Source organism: Pelodiscus sinensis, chromosome 8 (genome assembly GCF_049634645.1).
Source record: "Pelodiscus sinensis isolate JC-2024 chromosome 8, ASM4963464v1, whole genome shotgun sequence".
Lineage (NCBI taxonomy): Eukaryota > Metazoa > Chordata > Testudines > Trionychidae > Pelodiscus > Pelodiscus sinensis.
The window spans coordinates 41,660,157-41,681,824 of record NC_134718.1 but is presented as its reverse complement, the minus strand read 5'-3'; the positions used below and the strand labels follow the sequence as shown (position 1 = coordinate 41,681,824).

At 43.0% G+C, this 21,668-nt stretch overlaps 1 protein-coding gene across 1 annotated transcript; it reads left to right on the top strand.

Annotated features, from left to right (window-relative positions):
- The first annotated feature begins 385 nt into the window (after nt 1–385).
- On the top strand, nt 386–20,640 carry SLC35G1 (solute carrier family 35 member G1). The gene is made up of 3 exons (XM_075935145.1): nt 386–722; nt 13,354–13,534; nt 14,122–20,640. The coding sequence occupies exons 1-3, from the start codon at nt 401–403 to the stop codon at nt 14,879–14,881; spliced, it is 1,263 nt and encodes a 420-aa protein (XP_075791260.1). The 5' UTR covers nt 386–400; the 3' UTR covers nt 14,882–20,640.
- Nucleotides 20,641–21,668: the final 1,028 nt, after the last annotated feature.

The following is a 21,668-nucleotide window of genomic DNA, read 5'->3' as shown; positions in this document are numbered from 1 at the left end:
AGCCCACATGTGCTGACCAAACCAGCAGCAGTACATCAGGATGACCTGAAGGGAGAGCTGGGGAAGCGCAGTCCTGCCTCCTCTGAGTCAACCATGGTGGCAGCAGCTCCCTCCCTTCTTCGGCTGGGGAGAAGCAAGCTCCCACTCCAGTCCCAATCCACTTTAACTGCGGCTAGCCGCACCTCTGCCACGCAGCCCTCTCCCCTAGGACACCCCAGGGACAGCTGCAGAGGGCTCCCCGGGAGGAGCAGTCGTCCCCGGGCTGAGGAAAGGCGGAGATTAGGGAGTGAGGGGGAGGGAGCCCAGCAGTGTTTCTGAGCTAGGTTGGGCACCTAGCATGACCGGGCGGCAAAGCCCTCTCCTGCAGGTTGCAGCCAAGCCCAGCCCAGGGGGCGGAGCTATGGCGGGCCACCGCATGCGCAGGAAGCCGAGTGTGAGCCGGCCGGTAGGCTGGCAGCAACGATCGGAGCCAGCGGGGGGGCTCCCAGGCAGCCCCATGGTGCGGCACCCGGGCAGCGGCGGCGCGGCTGCTCCCCCCGTGGGAGGACTGGAGCCGGCGCCGCCGCGGAGCGAGGAGGAGGAGGAGGATGCGGGCGCGGGGCAGCACCGCCAGTGCCACATGGAGGCGGCGGGCGCCCAGGAACGCGGAGGCGGTTGTGGGGGCTGCTGCTCAGGCTCATCCCTGCCGCGTTGCAGGCTCCCGTGGGCACGGAGCAGACCCGGTGAGGAGGGAAGCCCGGCCGGCGGGGGACGGTGCCAGGCACAGGGAGCGGGCACCGGGCACAGCCGACACGGTGGCAGGGCGCAAGCTGTGCTCCTCGGGCCGCTCCCCAAGGGCGCCCAGCAGCCGGGCGCGCAGGGACTGCGCGGGTTGCTATGGGGCAGCCAGGCCGCTGCCTGCCGTGTCCGCGTGGGCTCAGGCACAGCGAGCCCTTCGCTCCCCCGCGTCGAACTCGGCTCCGGGCGCGCTGGAAGCGGCCCAGCGTCGGCTGTGAGCGGCTCTGGGCACCCACAACTCCCATCACAATCGGGACACATGGCTACCCGCTCAGGGGCATTTTGTCCTCTTGTCTCCTGTTGCCTTCATGCTCTTTTGTTTTGGCCCATTGCCTGGGGTCATTCGTTGAAGGTACGAGTAGAGGCAGAGAAGTCTGTAGGGTTTATGGGGCCCTTTGCAGTGCTGTTAAACTGGTACCCCAATGCGGGACAGCAGCGAGGGGAATGACAATTTTTAGAGATGTGTGATTTTATTATCTTGAGCAACACACTTATGAAATAAATTTAAAGCAAATTTTAAACTAAGGTCCTGTCCACAGTATATACCCAGTGTTGCCAAATGCCTGTTAAATGGCTTCATGACCACTTGAATGTCTCTTTCAAGTGTTTGATGTTCTGCTAATAAGTTTTCAGTTTCAATTTACCTAGAGCCTCTCTGGAGGAAGCAGAGCCACAAATAGGAAGAGGAGGGTAGACATTAAGACCCAATAGTTCCCCACATTTTCTAGTGCCCTACATAGCTGCATAGTCTGTGTAGGGGTAAGGAAGGCCCTGAGTATAGGGAAGTCAGATTGCCTTGACTCAGTAGCCTAAGCACTATATAACTTCATGAGTTCAAAGGGCTTTGAGATCTTCCAACAAGACTCCACACCATTCTGAAGAGGTACAGAAATTTCACTATCCATTTTGCATACTGGAAAAGTGATCTCCTGCCCAAGGCCACACAGTCCTGGAGTTCCTGGTTCCTAGATTGGTGCTCATTTAACAAGACTGAACTTGCCTCACCCCGTACATCAAAGTCTTTGCTTTTCTGCTACCAAGTACTGAGTTTAGCCTCCATAGAATTTATTTTATGGGGGAAAATAGTGCAGAGGACATTTGTCCTTGGATTGTAAACTTTGTGTCCCAGTTTTAAATGCTGAGTAAATTAATATGACTTAGAGATAACAGATAATGAACTTTGGCCAAGTGAGCAATATTTTCTGAACCATACTTTGGTTATACTTCATATAATGAAGTATAAGAGAAAGTCTACATTCTTACTGAGGCTTCATTGATAATACAGATATTTTACTTCCCTTTATTTTCTCTGATAGTCTGAGACCATTTTCAATTTTTCTATTAAAACCCCACAGTTTTGTTTTGTTTTTTCTTGGATTTTTGCAATATTTCATTTTATTCACATGTGTGCGTCAGGTTCTGTTTCCTGGGGGGTGACATGGGAGATCCCACACACACCCTACTCTGCAGATTCAACCTATTTCTCACTCCAAGCCCTGCAACTGGCTGATGGGGTCACAATGCCACTCAATTCTTTGCCTCCCATCACAATAACCAAAGGGCAGCTTGCCAAACCTGAATGGTGCTACAATCCCAGGCCCAGTGCATGGAGCTGGGCTCAACCCTGTTAGGCAGGAGCTATTTACTAATATGGGAAAAAATTTATTTTATTTAGTTTTATACATAATTTTTCATTTTATTTTGCAATTGCAAAAAAAAGATGGGGCACTAGTCATGATGCTGCAAAGCCTTACGCAGATGCTGTACTTAAAGCATACGTGTACTATAGATGAGTGCATCACTGGTTGAGTTGTACTATAAGCAAGTTTCCATGTCCCGAATTTGTCTCCTCAAATTTGGGAAGTCCACAGAGAGACACAAAGTTAATCCTGCAGCTTTCTTGATGTCTGCCAAATAACTTCTGTCTTCTGAGCCTTCGGTCCTTCCCAGCCTTCCAATATTGGAGAGCATCCTTGGTCAATGTCCTTTACCTTGTTTTGCTACCTCTTAACAATTTTGATTTGTAAACTAAGCATACATTTTTATTTGTACATATTTTGCAAGTATAACAATTACACATATGAAATGTAGACATATTAAATGTAAATGCTCAGAGTATACAAGAAGAAAACTGAATGGGGCAGGAGGTACATGTCTAGAGCTTAAATTAAGAGATGGAGATTGTTTGAGAGATTAGGAAGGGGAGCTAGTTAGGGAACAGAACCAGGGAAACTAAGAAACTGCTGTAACACCTGTTTTGTTTAAATCTTTATACATCCAGTATAGAAAGCTCAGATATCATTTAAAGCAGGGCTACTCAACTTTGGGAGCTCCAGGAGCCACAGTGATACTCGCAGCACATGCCAAGGGCCACAACTTTAGTGTGGTTGCATATGCATGCAAATATACGTGCAAATAGCTTCTTTCACACTGACGGGCATGAATTAAGAATGTTAAGTATCGTGTAATTGACTAATTGAGTAAGTGATGCATTTTTGCATCGACTAGTCTATTAGTCAGTAGGGTGGCGCTGCTTTTTTGAAAGGCCATAGCAGCATTTCAAAGGGGCAGTGCCACACGGAGCCTGGGATCAGCAGGGAACTCCCCACCAGACCCCAGGCTCTACATGGCTCTGCCGCTTTGAAACGCCACGGTGGTGTTTCAAAGGGGCAGCATTGCACTGAGCTCTGCTTCCCACCCTTCCCCGCTGCCTCTATCTAAGAGAGGCAGTAAGCGGGGGGAAGCAACTAGTAAACTATTCTGTTGACTATTAGATAAGAATTTGTTTATTGGATAGTAGACTAGTCCTTAACATCCCTAGCATGAATTCAAAGCACTTCCCACAGTGCTTTGGAGCTCCCTGCACCTGCTCCCTGCACCAAGCTAAAAACACTGACACCGTGTACCTGTCTGTTCCAGCCAGCGCGTCTGCTCGCGTCTTTCAGTGCTCACCATGCCTGGGAGACGCCTTGCCATTGGAAAATGTGTTCCCAGTGGAGGCCATGTTCAAAGGATCCCACCCGTGAGTCGTGTGTTGAGCCCCGCGTAAACCCAAACAACACCATGGACCGCAAACAAACATGTGTTGAGTAGCTCTGATTTAAAGCATACTTTGCCTAATTCTCAGAGCTTTTAAAGCTGCTAGCCAATGATATTTTTTTAACTGAAAGCCTATGTGTTAGAGTGGTTGGGTGTGACAGTGGTAGAGGTTAATGCATGCAAGCTCCTGTTAAGTTTAATAGGAATGTTGCATTACCTTATTTTCTTGTTGTTATTTACTTTGGAAGAAAATTAAGTTGGGCAATTTTAATTCTCATGTGGGCAATGGGGTAGGAGGGAAGGGGGGGTCTTATTTAATTTTATTTTTAGTAGTGTATTGAGAAGCACTACTCTATTTCCAAAGTGCTTTCTTTGAGATACCACTGTTTTCAATTCTATTGTTCAGATATCTTTTTATTTTTCTGACTGTGTCCAGTGTTTGGTCATGATGGAGCTCATTTTTCAAACATGCATAGTATGCTGGATAGGTCACTAAGGCTAAGAGTTCCCAGAATTTCTTTTTTTCTTTTCTTCAAATCATAAGTTTATACTGAATGTAGGAGCCTCTTGCTTTTGTTTTAATTTTACTGGCTAGCCACTTCAAGGTTTCCATTATTTTGGTTGGTTTCTACTTTTTGTGTAATCAAAAAGGAAATAATCTGATACTATGATTTTGTGCTTCCCTCCCTGAAGGAGCATGGGTTTGGATTTCCTCTTTCAGGTCACTGTAGGTCCCTATGGGTCTCTTTTTATTTTCATATCTCAGACAATTATTTTGCAGCAAATTTGTATGTATGAGAGAGAAAGAACTTGAACAATGGGGGCAATTATTCATGGATTAAAATTATACCAGTTTTCAATTGCTAAAAATCCTGGTCTTGTGCCAGAAAAGCATGGCTTTTGAGGGATAAGTGGCAGTTTTAAGGTTTGCTTTCTTATGAGCTACTAGAGCTAAAACAAATACTGCAATCAACTGGAAATGTTATTCATTTCCACTCTGCGGCTTGAGATTTTGAATTTTAAAATGATCATTTAGGGAATCATTTACCTTCTTTGGTCCCTCTATCTCACTCCATTTTTAACCCTATTTTAATGTCGGTCTTAATACTATTAAAGTTGGACCCAATGTCATACATTAGGCCAGTCTGGAATCTAGAATGTATAGAGCAGTTTCTTAACCTTGAGAGTCATTATACCAAGGAAGGTCACAATGGATTGTGAATAAACTTTATTAATTAAGTAGGATGTATGTGTCTCATTCATAACTTTGGTTGTAAAAATGCAGACGTTAAAGGCAGGGCAAATTGGCTTTGTAATGTACCAACTAGTTCATGTCTTTGGTCAAGTCCAGGCTAACAGTGTCAAACTTGTAGAGGAATTCCAGTTCTGCAGTCTCTCTCTGTAATTGGGGGGGGGGGTGAAATTCCTTTGCAGAAGAATAGCTATTTTAAAGGCTCGCCATGCAGCGGCGAGCCCAGCTTGCCAGCCGCACAGTTTCGCACCATTCTGTGCATGCGCAGATCGTTCTGCGCATCTGCAGATTGCTTTGCACTGGCTCTTCCAGGTTGTAATGTACTTGCCACGGGCGAGTAGATTACATTATTTGTCGAGCCCTGGCTATTTTTAAATTCATGATTGAGTGACCAGACAGGTTAAAATGTTCCCCTACAGGTTTATGTGAGTTACCATTTCTGGTATCTGATTTGTGTTAATTTATCCTTTGTCGTAGAGACTCCAGTTTGGCCAATATACATGGCACTTGATGGCATATATCACATTAGGTTGTGCAATTGCATGAGCCCCTGATGATATGGCTTATGTGATTAGGTCCTGTGATAATGTCGCTTATATAGATATGTGGACAGAGTTGGCAATGGGGTTTGGGCAGGGGTAGGTTCCTGAGTGAGTGTATCTGAGGTGTGATGTGTGGCTGCTGGAAGGGATTTGCTTCAGGTTGGGAGGGTTGTCTGTAGGCGAGGATTGGCCTGTCTCCCAAGGCCTATCAGACCGAGGGATAGTTTTCCAGTATAGGCTGTAGATTGTCAATGACACACTGGAGGGATTTAAGCTGGGGGCTGTGGTGATGACGAGTAGTGTTCTGATGTTTTCTTTGTTAGGTCTGTCTTGAAGTAGTTGACTCCTGGGTACCTGTCTGGCTCTGTCAATCTGTTTTCTCAGTTCCCCAGATGGATATTTAAGTTTTAAGAATGCCTGATAAAGATCTTATAGGCGTTTGTCTCTGTGGGATTGAAGCAAATCCAGTTGTATTTTAGGGCTTATAGGGTGGGGAGCAGGCAGCACTGCGGACCTGGTGCTGGAGGGAACCGGCTTTTAAGGCAGCTCTCCCCAGCACCAGCTTCTGCTTGCCCCCCCTCGCTGCTTTTGTAGGAGGCAGCAAGGGGGGAGCAGGTGGGTCCATGGAAGCTGGCATGCTTAAAAGCTGGCTTCCTGAACATATTGGCTTCAACCTGCCCCAATCAACCTCCATGCTGCTGCTGCCTCTCTATCAGAGGCAGCAGCACAAACAGGACATGGGGGCAGGCGGATCTGGTGCTCATAGGAAGCCTGCTTAAAGCAGCTCCTTATGGGCACCCTCCTCTCTACCCTTGTTGCTGCCTCTGTATCAGAGGCAGCAAGGAGATGGGAGTGTAGTCAACAAGATTAACCAATAAGCCCAGGCTTATCTGTTAAACATGTAGTTGACTAGACGTTGACATCTCTATTCTTGATTGTTTACTAGGCAACCTACGTAATCCTGCCACATCATTCTTTCTGCTCCATGAGCTCTGTAAGCCTCACTGCTTCCCCTATTATCTAAGAGGAGAGCTCTTTAATCACAGCTAACTGCTGTAGAGAATGGCTGTTCCATTTATTATCTTTATGAGATGATGTACAAGTTAGGGTCACCATAAATTATTATACTTTTTGGTATGCAAAATCTTTTTTTTTTTTTATTTCTAACATCAGATATTGTACCTTTGTGATTCTAACCTTCCTTTAATTAATGATTCAGTGAGTAGTGTTCATCTTGTTTTGAAGGCTTAACACAAGTCACCAGCAGTTCATCTCTACCCTTTTTCCACTTTGTGAATCACTGGGGGTATGTCTACACTACAAAGTTAGTTCGAACTAACAGAGGTTAGTTCGAACTAACAGAGGTTAGTTCGAACTAACAGACGTTAGTTCGAACTAACTTTCATAGGCGCTACACTAGCGCTCCGTTAGTTCGAATTTAATTCGAATTAACGGTGCGCTTAGTTCGAACTAGGTAATCCTCATTCCACGAGGATTAAGCCTAGTTCGAACTTACTAGTTCGAATTAAGGGCTGTGTAGCCCCTTAATTCGAACTAGTGGGAGGCTAGCCATCCCCAGGTTTCCCTGGTGGCCACTCTGGCCAACACCAGGGAAACTGGTCTGCCCCCCTCCCGGCCCAGGACCCCTTAAAGGGGCACGGGCTGGCTACGGTGCCCGTGCCAGGTGCAAGCCTGCCAGCACCCAGCCAGCAGACCCTGCACCTGGCACGGATCAAGCCACCCACCTGATGCCCCCCAGCCCTCCCCCTCTTCCCTGGACCAGGCTGGCTGCTCCCGGGAGCTTGCCCGGGACTGCAAGAGGCGGGCACCCGCCTGGGCTAGTGCGGACATTGTGGACCTCGTCCACGATCTCCTCACTAGGCACAGGAAAGTGGCCGTCTAGGGCAGGATAGCTGCCAGCCTGGCCACCCAGGAGCAGGTGTGCATGAAAATCAAGGGGGTCCACTGAGGCCCCCGACCCTGAGCCCTGAGCTTACAATGGCCGTCCTGGGTCAGACCAAAGGTCCATCTAGCCCAGTAGCCTGTCTGCCGACAGCTGCCAACCCTAGGGACCCTGGAGGGGATGGACCGAAGACAGTGACCAAGCCATTTGTCTCGTGCCATCCCTCTCCAGCCTTCCACAAACCTTGGGGAGGGACACCACTCCTACCCCCTGGCTAATACCACTCCATGGACCCAACCTCCATGACTTGGTCTCACTTCCCTTTAAACTCTGTTCTAGTTCTAGCCTTCACAGTCTCCTGCAGCAAGGAGTTCCACAGGTTGACTCTTTGCTTTGTGAAGAACAACTTTCTGTTACTACTTTGAAGCCTGCTACCCATTACTTTCCTTTGGTGTCCTCTAGTCCTTCTTTATGGGAACTAATGAAGAACTTTTCTGTATGCACCCTCTCCACCCAACTCCTGCTTTTAGAGACCTCTATCCTGTTCCCCCTTTGTCTCAAAGATATTTTGGCCTTGGAAAGGGTTCAGAAAAGGGCAACTAAAATGATTAGGGGTTTGGAACGGGTCCCATATGAGGAGAGGTTAAAGAGACTGGGACTTTTCAGTTTAGAAAAGAGGAGACTGAGGGGGGATATGATAGAGGTCTATAACATCATGAGTGGTGTGGAGAGGGCTGATAAAGAAAAGTTATTTATTAGTTCCCATAATAGAAGAACTAGAGGACACCAAATGAAATTAATGGGTAGCAGGTTTAAAACTAATAAAAGGAAGTTCTTCTTCACACAGCGTGTTGTCAACCTGTGGAACTCCTTGCCAGAGGAGGCAGTGAAGGCTAGGACTATAATAGAGTTTAAAGAGAAGCTGGATAAATTCATGGAGGTTAGGTCCATAAAAGGCTATTAGCCAGGGGATAAAATGGTGTCCTTGGCCTCTGTTTGTCAGAGGCTGGAGAGGGATGGCAGGAGACAAATCGCTTGATCATTGTCTTCAGTCCACCCTCTCTGGGGCACCTGGTGCTGGCCACTGTCGGTAGACAGGATACTGGGCTAGATGGACCTTTGGTCTGACCCAGTACGACCGTTCTTATGTTCCTCTTTTCTAAGCTGAGAAGTCCCAGTCTCTTTAGCCTCTCTTCATATGGGACCTGTTCCCAACCCCTGATCATTTTAGTTGCCCTCCCCTCTCCCAGCCCCTCTCTTCCCCTCTCCCACCTCCTTTTCCCAGTCTCCCCCAGTTTTGTTCAATAAAGACAGATTCCATTTTTTAACACATTTGTCCTTTATTTTGTACATCAAGAAAAGGGGCTAGGGAAGGGTAAGTGGAAGGAGGTGAGGGAGGAATGGGGTACGTGCCCCCGATGGGGAGGACTGGGCTGGCTCTGCGGGCTTTTGGGGTGGAACCTCTCCTGCAGCCCCCCGATTGCCCCCTCTCCCCAGATGGCAGCCTGCGGCAAGTGCAGCCGGTCTGATGGCCAAGTGCTGTGATGTGCCCAGTGTGGGTACTCCGGGCACTCCAAGCCAGGACTGCTTTGCAAGCAGGGCACCCCTGAGAACTGTCTGTCCGGGGTGGGGGTCGGGACCCTTTAAGCGCAGCCCTCGGCTAGCCTGAGACAGCATCTCCACGCTCTAAGTCCTCCTCTGATGTCCTGCCGGCACTGCTTCCGGCCATCCTTAAGCCTGGTTCAGGGTCCACTTAATGTGGACATGCTAGTTCGAATTAGCAAAACGCTAATTCGAACTAGTTTTTTAGTCTAGATCCGTTAGTTCAAATTAGCTTAGTTCGAATGAACTAATTCGAACTAAGTTAGTTCGAATTAACGTTGTAGTGTAGATGTACCCTGGGAGATATGTAAGGGGGCCAGGAAGAGGGAGAAACATATTTTTAAGGTAGCAGGGCATCTCAAGACCAGGACAGAAGTAGAGTTTGGGATGTTCTTACAGGGAAACCAGAAGAGGGAATTGTATGAATTCAAATTGGGATGAAGCTCCAATTTGTATAGAACTGGCAAAGATGCAAGGACTGTTTCACAAGACCATGACAACTGAACACTTAACCAGATTTAAAATTGTGTTAATTAAAAATCTTTCCATTTTAGTCTCCATTACAACTAAAGAGGTAAACCCCCAAAACTCCAGAAATCCCTGGAACAGATGTAAGGGGGTTGATATGATGAAATGTGTTGCTTTATACTTGATAAGGATAATGAATGTTTATTTTGTAGACAATTCATATTATACTTAATGATTCATGTCCTTGATTGTAAGTTCTTAGGTTTTTTAGATGATGTGATCTAGAACTAAATTGTTTGTCATTTAGCAATCTTACCTAGTTTTTTAAACAAAGATTTTGTCTTTGGAATTTTAATGAAGTAAGGTGACATCCATGCCTTAAGGTTCAATGTGTCATGACCTGGCAGAAGACAGTACACTTTCACAACCAGTTTTATTTTCTAAGCCTCAAACCTGGAGCAGTGGTGAGAAAGAAATTTGTTCCGTGTAATGCCAAACTTTTCACATATGCTGGGGTCAGGAACAAAGACAGCCTGGGGTAGGGGAAGGTTGCAGACATTAAGTACAGGGTCTGGGCGGGGGCTGAGAATGGAGCCATGGCCAGGGACTGATGTAGGGCGATGTGGCTGGGGCTAGGAGTGGAGTCAGGGACTAGGCTGGGGCTACAGCAGGTAGCAGAGCAGGGCTGAGTGGCACTCCCTTCCCCATCTCCCCCGATGGCTGGCCAGTTGAGCTTTGCCATGCCCCTGAACTTTCCTTCATGCGGACTTAGAGGAGATGCGCCCCATAGTTTTGGGCCACTCATGCAATTAACTTCTCAAATTACAACAAAATATTTTTATATTAATAAAAATATAGATCGCTTGAGCTGACAAAATGTGATTTGTGGAGTGTAATGCAATTATGTATTGAATTTCACCTCCTATAGATCATATCTAAGAAAATACAAATAAGGGGCTATTTGGTGGACACTAGGGATGTCCAAATAGATTTATTTTTGTGGGAGATAGCGGTGGGGGGGGGGAGGCGGCTGCATGGGAAAGTGACTCCCGCCTACCCTCCCTTCTGTACTGGTACTCATCCCAAACTCTACTTCTTTCCTGGTCTTGAGGCTCCCTACCACCTTAAACATATGTTTCTTCCTCTTCCTGGCCCCCTTATATATCTCCTAGTGATTCACAAAGTGGGAAAAAGGGTGGAGATGAACTGCTGGTGACCTGCGCTAAGCCTTCAAAACAAGATGAACACTACTCACTGAATCATTAATTAAAGGAAGGTTAGAATCACAAAGTTACAATATCTGATGTTCTGATGTTAGAAATTTAAAAAAAAGAAATGTTTTGCATGCCAAAAAGCATAATAATTTATGGTGACCCTAACATGTACACCATCCCAGAAAGATAATAAATGGAACAGCCATTCTCTACAGCAGTGATTAAAGATGTCTCTTCTTAGATAATAGGGGAAGCAGTGAGGCTTACAGAACTCATGGAGCAGAAAGAATGATGTGGCAGGATACCGTAGGTTGCCTAGTAAACAATCAAGAATAGGGATGTTAACATCTAGTCAACTATATGATTAACCGATAAGCCTGGGCTTATCGGTTAATCTTGTTAACTACATACCCATTCCCTTGCTCCCTCTGTACCTGCCCCTGCCTGCGGCCTCTGATAAGGCCCAGGCTTATCAGTTAACCACTACACAGGTACATGTTTACATCCCTAGTGGTGTAACACATGACTTGGGACATAATTAAAGTGAATGAATGTGGTAGTTTTCTATTTCCTTTTGACTTTCTTGCCCCTTCCTATTTCTGCCTCCCCATATAACTACATTATTTGGGCAATTATATAGTATTTTCAAATACAACTTCAAAAACAGACTGCAGAAGGAAACTTCTGAGCTGAAATTCATATGCAAACTTGATACCCTGAACCAGAGGTCTATAAACACAAGTTGTTCTTCCTAAGGATGTTGAATATCGGTTAATTGACTAGTCGAGTAACCTCATGAATTCTTATCGGTTAGTTGACTATTCTGTAGTCCCCGGGGACGGGGCTGGCAGCCAGTATACTCCAGCCGCACTCCTGAGGAGCACCCTGACACTCTGTGCTAGAGTTTAAAAACCTGTTCCCCTCGCAGACTGGCTGCCTGTCATCCTGTGCTGCTGCCTCTGATAAAGAGGCACCAGCGGGAGGTGGCAGCAGTCCCTGTCTTGGGGGCGGGGGTGTCCGGACCCATCACAAGCCCAGACTGAGCCAGACTGCTGGCTAGCCTGCTAAAAAATGTATTGGTGGTGGGGAAGGAAATGCGTGTAGTCTATAGCGGTGTTTCTTAAACTTTTTAAGACCGAGGAACACCAAACAATTTTTTTTGAGGAACACCAAGGATTTTTTTTGTTGGGGGCGGGGGAGAAGCTTTCCCCTTGAACAACATATGACACTTTTACTGACAACAATAATATTCGCTCATTGCCCTATGAAGCCTTCTAGAGTTCTGCCTTTTTGATAGGGAAATGTAATTTACTCTGTTTACTCATATTGGTGGAAATTATAAATTCAATACCATGTCAAGTAGCTGACTGACAGCAGCCATAGCAGCCACACCAGCATTAGGGGCACTGAGGGCCTTACCCTGCCCCCCAATTCACAGGGGTTCCTTACTGCTTAATGTTTTGTCCTTCAATAGTTCTAGCCCCTGGCTATTTTTGACACAGAATACTGAAGGGAAGGGCCTTGTCTGTGCAAAAGGGTAGAAGGTGCTGGCCTCCCCCTCAGCTGTCCTGGGTAACAAGCAAGGGCTAAAGACAGTGGTGCAAAGACCCAGTTGGGGGTGGTAGCTTTAGGGCAGTTCTCTCCCCTGGCAGGCAGGATCCCTAGAGCAGCAGCAGATACAGCCAATCAGAGCCGGCCCTACTGCTGGCCCTGCAACACTCCTCCCCGCTGGCAAGGGGCGCACCCAAGGCACGGAGCTTTCCCAGGTGGTTGCAAGCCGGGCGCGGGTAGCCCCGCCTCATTTCTGCCACGTCATCACTTGCTCGCCTCTTCTGCCCTTTGCACGGAAGCACAGGAGGAGGAATGCAGGTAGCCCCGCCTCATTTCCAGCCATGTCACCACTTGCTCACCTTGTCGCACCACCCGCTGCATCTCAGCAGGTCTCGCAGCCATTTTTTTTTCTTCAAACGACCGCGGCACACCTGTGAGTTCTCCACAGAACACCAGAGTTCTGCGGAACACAGTTTAAGAAACAAGGGTCTATAGCATTAACCTATAAGCTTTTGCTTATCGGTTCATCGACTACACTATTACATCCCTAGTTCTCGCATTACAATAGGAGATTTCCCATTCAACTATTCTCATCTGAAAAAGTGGGTTGCACCCACGAAAGCTCATGATACCACCTATATTTGTTGTTAGTTTCTAAGGTGCTACAACACCATTCATTCTTTTTTAAGTTTTTTTTCAAGTACTCTTACTTCACCATTGTTGGAGACGAACCACATGCATTCTGATTTAATTAGCACTGATGTCACACTCTCATTGCAGTATCTTTTTTTTTTCCTGCCTTTCTTTTTCTCTTCAACATCTGAGGAAGTGAGTTGTAGCTCATGAAAGCTTATGCTCTAATACCCTAATAAGTTTGTTAGTCTTTAAAGTGCTACTGGACTCCTTGTTTTTGCTGAAACACACTAACATGATTATCTGTCTGAAAGCTGTTGTCATGAGCTAAATGACTATTAGTTACTAACTAGAACTTATTATTTGTTGCAGGAATTAAAAAGAAATTCACCTGCCCAGGACTTGGTCTGTTTTATACCCTATTTTCTGCCTTCCTTTTCTCAGTGGCTTCTTTATTTCTTAAAAAAATTGAAGATGTACATTCAGTGGAAATCAGTGCATTTCGGTGTGTTTTCCAAATGGCATTTGTTCTTCCTGGTTTAATATACTATAAGTAAGTATTTTGTCTAAATACAAAATATTGTTAGGTAACAAAAAGTCACCTAATATTCTGCAGGTAATATTATGTCCACAGCTGTCATTAACTAAATGGGAAAATAAATCTGACTGCAAGTACTACTTTAATTCAGGCTTTAATTGGAGAAGCAAAATGTCTCAAGAAACATTTGTAACTTCTTGCTAAATAAATGGCTTTGTTTTTCTTAATTACAGTGAGCTTCAGACATCTCTGAAATGTTGAGCCTCTCAGCTTTAGGGCAGAGGATTATTCCAAAAATACCTCATTGAAACTCTGAGACCCTTAAAAATAAAAGCCAGTAGTTGGATTTCTCTATTATATTTTCTGTGGAGTTATTTTGCAAGCAATACTACAGTGCCTACCATGACTGGATCTTGATTTTGATGGAGGCTTCTGAATATTACTGTAATCCCCACCAAAAAAAAACCTCTGCAGAGAGCCACAATGATATTCTGACAGTTTCATGATTAAAAGTCCTTCATCTGAGGATCTGAATGTAATTAAATGTTTGATTATGAATGCTCAGTGTGATTATATCTTTGTCTTTTCTTTTTAATTTGCAGAACAGGGTTTTTGGGACCAAAAGGTAAACGAGTTTTTCTTTTCTTCCGAGGATTCCTTGGCTCTGCTGCAATGATTCTTCTCTACTATGCTTTCCAAATAATGCCTCTAGCTGATGCCACTGTTATAACTTTCAGCAGTCCAGTTTTTACATCATTGTTAGCCTGGATATTTCTCAAGGAGAAATACAGCTTTTGGGATCTTCTTTTCACCCTCTTTACAATCACTGGAGTGGTACTTATTGCAAGACCACCTTTTCTATTTGGATCCAATGTTACAGGGATTGAAGGAAGCTACAGAAATCATCTTAAAGGAACAATAGCTGCTGTTGCAAGTGCAGTATCATCAGCTTCAACTTTTGTTATATTAAGAAAGATGGGAAAATCTGTGCATTATTTTTTGTCTGTTTGGTATTATGCAGTAATTGGTTTAATTGAATGTATTGTAGTATTGATTGTATTAAATGAATGGACTTTACCATATTGTGGTACAGATAGAGTTCTCCTAATATTAATTGGACTGTTAGGGTTGGGGGGTCAGATATTTCTCACAAAAGCATTACAGATAGAGAAGGCTGGTCCTGTTGCCATCATGAAAACAATGGATGTTGTGTTTGCTTTTATCTTACAGATACTTTTCCTCAATCATCTACCAACTTGGTGGACGGTGGGTGGTGCCCTTTGTGTAATAGCCAGTAGCTCTGGAACTGCCATTCGTAAGTGGCAAAAAAATTCAAAAAAAGTTAAAGAGAATGAAATCTAGCATATCAGGCACTGTTTCATCACAGAAACTAAGATAAGCATCATAAGCTTGGAACATATATTTTATAGTAACTATTTATTTAAAATAGTTCATTTATTGAACTTTATTACCAAATTGTCCCCAAGAAAAGGACTCAGTTGACTTTCAAGCAACATAGGAGATGTTTTAACTAGCTGGTTCTGCATATGTTATTCAGTGTCACACTGAGCAAGGCAGTGGTATATTTTCACAGATCTTGCTGTCCCTCAGTTTCCTGGTTGCTATCTTAAATAGGCAGTAACTGTATACAGAAGTTTTTCATTTTTTTCCCCATAAATCACTGTTGTTCCTTAAAATTTTGAAGCCTGATTCTCCTTTTTTAATGCCTTGTATAGTAACCATATACTCAATCATAAGCCTAATTGTTTTTTGTAAAAATAATGCAGTAAAGAGCAGGGATCGGCTTATGAATGGGTCATTGTGTTTTACCAATTATTTTAACTTAGGAAAATCAGCAAAATTCAGTTCTTAGCCCAGCAAGGCAAACCACTGCTGTGCCAGGATGTTTTATGTACCTGGAGTGTCTGCAGGCACAGAGCCCCTCTGCTCCCATTGGCTGCTGTTCGCAGTTCTGGGTCAATGGGAGTGGTGGGAGGTGGCAGCCAGCACATCCCTTAGCCCGCACTGCTTCCCATAGCTCTCATTGGCTGGGTATGGTGAACAGCAGACAGTGGGAGCTGAGAGGCTCCATTCCTGCAGATGCTCCAGGTAAACAAAATGTCTCAACATACCAGTGGCTTATGCTGATGAGCTGGAACCGGAAGTTTGCAAAACGCCAATATAGAGTCAGCTTATTAATGGGTCATTACAATTTTTACAATTTTTTTAACTTGGGGAGGGTTTGCTTATGAACGAATGGGCTTACGATTGAGTATATATGTACTTACCCATCTCTAAAGTGAGACAAAAAGTCTCCCATTCTAATTCATAGTTTCCATTTACTTACTACAGACATAGCTCTACTCAAGTTTTTTATTTTTAATCTTAGTGACACTAAAGCAGTTAGGGTTCATTCATCAAAATAAAACAATAACAAAAAAACAAATTTCTGTATTACGCACATGCAAGGCTGATACACATGGCAGTCTCCAAAATCTGCCTAAAATGGCAGCTGGATATATAAACAAATGCTCTTTAATTATTTCAAATTATTTTGGATGTTTTTCTGGTTGGCAGTTATCAACCCTGCTCTCTTGCTAAAGTTGTTTATAATGGCTTAACTACAATCTGAAAGCTTTTTGTAGTGGATTAACTGACAATGTTACAGGTTAACTTTTAATTTAAAGTAACTTTCCCAATAGACCACATCACATTGATTTACTTCTTTAGTTGCTACAATTTCAGTGATGACAGAAGATGATTGTTAATATAGTCCCTTTGTGGATTGACTATTTCTTATGGTACAAAATGTTATGTTGTAGTTGCACTTTCCTTAAATCTATGCAAAAAAGTATCTTTTATTTGTATTTATTTAGATTACTTGAAATACTGTTCAATAATTTTGTTTAATACTTTTTATAAAAAGTATTTTTTGGTGAAAAAGCTTCAATTTCTTGTCTCAAATTATGTTAATTAACATTTTATTGTAAAACCTCCTATTTCTTGTTTACCTTAGCTAATGAAAGGTATTTAGACGTTCCACAAATAGCACTGAACAGAAAGGGTCATAGTGGAAAATATACAATATGTACCCTGCACTCCTCACTTGTCTTTATTGTTTCAAGGCTACTTTTTGATAGCCATTACTACAGTAATATTAAAATACAGAGTACAGTTTCTGTTGTATGGGCAGGAAGAGAAGTTTGGTAGAGTACATAGTGGTTTCCCAAAATGGGCTGTGATCTACTTTCTACTGGTAGGTCTCAGTCCTATAGAGTTTTAAGAGGGATTTAATTTTTACTTTAAGATCTTTACGCTTTGTCCTGTATAGTTTTTCAGCCATTTACATTGTTTCTTCTCCTTTTCTGAATGAGGAATATCTTTTATATTCAGAGCCCAATAATACATCCCTGTGTAGAGAAACTGACACAAAATAATGGATATAGTCTGTTCTTGATGCACAGATATTTACACATGTACCATCACTTTCATGAGAGAAATTGTTAAATGACTGTTGCATTCTATTCTGCAGCGGTTTAAAGTGATTCTGATAGGTGTTATACTTGTAAAGTACTTTAAGATGCTTCTGGAAGAAATGAGTCATATTCCTGTAAAATTGCCTAGAATATATGCTGTGGGCTTGAGGCTTCTTTTATTGACATCAAGATCAAAACTCCGGGGAAAGGAATTAAGGAAACTTTAAAAAGTGAAAATATAACAGTGATCGAGTTTTAACAATACAAAGTATTATGGAGGGTTCTTTCTCTTAAAAAACTATGTTGAAAATATTTGAATCATAAATTCTCCATGAATTATTAGGAATCAATGTAGATAATTTAGTCGCCCGCTTTGCTGAAAAGAGTTTTTGTTGTCTTATTATATATGAATATTTACTTAAGTATAGAAAATATGCAGATCTGAATTGACAATTTCAGTTTTAAGATTGACTAGCTATCTCTCATAGACAGTAAATTAGACTTATGGTGAAGGTTTGAATAAGAAAGAACTTGAGAGATTTTTCCCAAAACTACGAAATCAATAAATTGTCTTTCATCCTTTTTAAAACAAGCATTCGTTAGCAAACTGGCAAAGTAATTTTACTTTGTCCGAAACTGTGAGATTTTGTGTGCTTGGGTAGGTGGGCAGTCTCCAGGACCATTCACATTCATTGTTCTCAAACTTTCTCACAATATTGTGTGTATAAAGAAGGAAAACAATTAGACCTGGTTTTGTTCTCTCTTTGAACTACAAATTTCTTGTTGTCCCAGATGTTTTATGGCAAAGGTGGGCAATAAAAAAAAAATGTCAGCCCACAGGATTAGTCCTTGGTGGGCTGCTGCCACTATGTTTACCTGTGCCTCCCCATGTGTTGGAGGATTGCAACTCGGGTTGGCTGTGAATCACTGTTTGCAGCCAATGCAAGCAGCTCCCCGTTTTTTGCATTGGCCGTAAATGGCAATTTGTGGCCAAGAAGAGCTGTGATCCTCCGATACCTGCAGAGGCACAGGTAAACATGGAGGTGGGATCCCACCAGGAACTAAGCTTGCAGACCGAATCGGCCCACAGGCCAAAATTTGTCCACCCCTGTTTGAGGGCCTGATGGTGCAAGGTATTGAATATCTGGGTACCTGCATCTTCCAATTAAGTCAGTTTGAGTTATGGGCATTCACTATCTTGCAAGATAGGGCTTATATTGTTTTACTTTGTTTATGAATCAAGTTAAGCACATTTCTGTTAACACATTTTGCTCTTCACAAAGGGTAATGTCATTATTTGGATTTTAAAAATCTTTTAGATTGTGGTTGTTCACACAACAGTCAGAGGAAGACCTTGATTATAGAGATATATAATAGTGCTGATATATATGTATTTGTTCTGTTTATGAACATAATTTTAAGAATCTACATCTTGGCTTTCCAGTTTCATTTTAATAGTGTAAACCATTTTAAGTATTGTATATTTTTGAAGCATCTCAATATAGATTTTTTTAAACCAATTTCAGATACTTTTTTTCTTAAACTATAGCTAAAAAAGTTAAAATGCATGGACAGTTTTGAAGAAAATAGTGGTGAAATGGCTAATATAACTCCTTTAAAATGCAGTAGATACTAAAAATGTTCCTTTATTAATAAGTTATACTGGGCATTCAAAATGATTTGTCAAATAATTGTCTGTTCCATGTGTGTGGGGGTGGGGTTTCTTTTTCCTTTCAGGAAAATAAGTTTTTTAATTCAGGAGCAACAAATTTCTCAGGATTTCAGGTGCTATTTTACCAACCTCTAAATTGGAAATGTGGCATTAATGTTTAACATCTTTTAGTGTCCTTTAAAACATTTTTATTACATTGGACAAATTTATATTATTTTTCTTAGGAATCATTTAATATGGAATATTAGGCATATTACTGCACACAATTTTTATTATATAGAGGTCTATTGAAATTAACTGATTTCAGTAGCTTCTAAATAGGAAAAAATCTAAATAAATACAATAATGTCTTGCACAAAAATGCAGAGTCAAAAGACTAAAATTTTATTGGTGCATTGATCGTAGCATAAACTATTTTACTATGCAAAAATCTAATGAAATCAGCTGCCATTACTTCGGTGGTGCTTAACAACCTTAGAACCTTATGTGCCTGAATTTTACTCATGACTAGTGGCCCAAATGTCTTCATATTGTGACTGTACATTAGGTTAACATATCTAGGGTTTATCTGATGCCCTAAAGGAATGTGAAATGCCCTAAAGAAAAAGCAATGCATTAGGGATTTTCCATGTGAGAGAAACAGGATATACTTGTAACTTAAATCCCTACATACTAATCCCTACCTGTCCATTGTCTAGTTCTCTTTCTTCCTAATATCCTGGTGCTGCACAGGCTTTGGGAGTTTCAAATCCTATTCTTACACTGTAACCCCTTGTGTAGCACCATTGATGAGTGGTGTGAGTACAAGCCAACATGTGCTTTTTTCTCTCAAACAAACCTTAAGTTGGAATCGTGTTTTCCTACTTCCAAATGCTCACATGTTCTTCAATAGATAGAAGCTTCTTTTGAGTGCATATGATGAAGAGATGGTCTTTATCACTCCTGATCACCATTTGGAGGGAGAAAGTCTCTTGTTGAGCTTCATTCGGACGGCTGTCGGCTGGGGAAATGTTAATTTGTAACTAGTCAGTCTTCAAAATTTCTCCCTTTGCTGTCTGGCATTTAGTAAGCCAGGAGAATCTGTTTCTCAGCCCCAGGTTCAAAATTCCATTAAGCATACAAGATACAACAACAGCATCAGTCCCATAAGCACAGTTGTCTTTTGAAGATGGCAGGATTGGCCATGCTAAAAGTGTGCAGCATTGGGTTTTTCTGTCATTACATTGCTGCTATCAAGAGAGTACAATCTCTTGACTTTGTTGACAGTTCCAAAGAGGACTGTGGTGCCTCTGAGAGACTGCAGCTTGGGAGGAGATTTTGAGGTTCGATGTACCTCAGCATATACAATATAGGTCATATTGTATTGTCACTCATAAAGCTTATTGGTGTGGGTAATGTTTCAGGCCAATTTCACAAGCCAACTCCACAGGGAAGCCTTAGAACTTAACTTCATTCACAAGTTTGATTCCTATAACAGAGGTATGAATAAAGACATTGGCTGAATGGCCCGCTACATTCCACATCCTAATGTCATAAAAAAAATGGGTACTTTAGAACAGGTAGTACCTTCCTTATCAGCTTCATGTATCATGGACACTCTAATTGACTATATCTTTCCCCACTTTTTCTTTCTTTTCCTTCTTTTTCCTTCTCTTTCCCACACCCCCGCCCTATTTATATGGAAAGTGGACCTTTAATAACTTGATTCATCTGAAGAAGTGGATTGTGCCCAGGAAAGCTCATGATACCATCTACATGTTTTGTTAGTCTCTAAGGAGCTACAAGACTATTCCTTGTATTTTAAGTTTTTCCTAATTGAAGAGTCTCTGTCTCTAATATGTAGTTCAATTTATGCAAAATATATTTTGTCAAAGTTACTGTTTCTCTAATATCTACTAAGATTTTAATTGATATATCTTGAAATGTTATCGTAAGAGGTTAATATTTCATAATTGCTAATAAAATGAATATGAAGAATATATGTTTGGTTTTCAATTAGTTAATAGAAAAAGCCTAAACATAGCATTTAACAAAGAACAGCTGATCAACCAGAGTCTAAAGGCCTAATTTTTAAAAATGTTGAGCCACCTACATCTCCACTTGAAATCAATGGGAACTAAAAGTGCTTAGCATTTTTGAAAATCTTATTTTTCTGCTTCTGTTTTCTTTTTAAACTTTGAGAATCAGGGTTTGATTACACTGAATTCCTTATAGTCATAGTCCATGCTTCATCAATTCTAAGAATGTGGTAAACAATAGAGATGTTAACTATCGTTTATTTGTGTAAACGTTTAACCGCTGGAATCTAGCTATGTCGGCTTTACACATGGGGGGGGGAGAGGAGGTGGGAACCAATATTCAGGGGGAGCTGGCGCCCCACGAACACCAGTTCCCTCCTCCTCCCACCCCCCGCCTCTGATAAAGAGGCAGCAGTGTGGGGGGCAGGCGGCTTGAAAGCCACTTCCCATGTGTACCATCTCCTGCATACCCCCCTCAATTGCCATGCTGCTGCCTCTCTATCAGACTTTTAAACAGACTCCCGCCTGCCCTCTCCCCACGCACTGCTGCCTCTGTGGGAGGCCGGGGGGCGTGGGAGAGGTGGATCCATGGAAACTAACACTTGCGGGGAGCCAGCTTAAAAGTCGGCTCTCCGCATGTGCTGGCTTCTGGGGAGCCACCTGCCCCCTTGCCTCCCACAGCAAGGGGGGCAGGCAGCTCCACAGTGCCCCGGGGGGAGGCGGGCAGGTGGCTTTGCGGGAGTTGGCTCTCATCTCCCTCCCTTGCTGCCTCTGAAACAGAGGCAGCAAGAGGAGATTTGCATGTAGTTACTATGGTTAGTGTAATGGACTACGTGCTAACATCCCTAGTGGACAAATATTGGCCTAGCTTTCATAATTAATTGTGCCAGCGCATTTAACAACTTGCATGCAACAACCTGACTATATGTTGCTGTGAGCTAACTTTTCATCTACATGCACAGAAACCCATTGCTGTTTTTTTA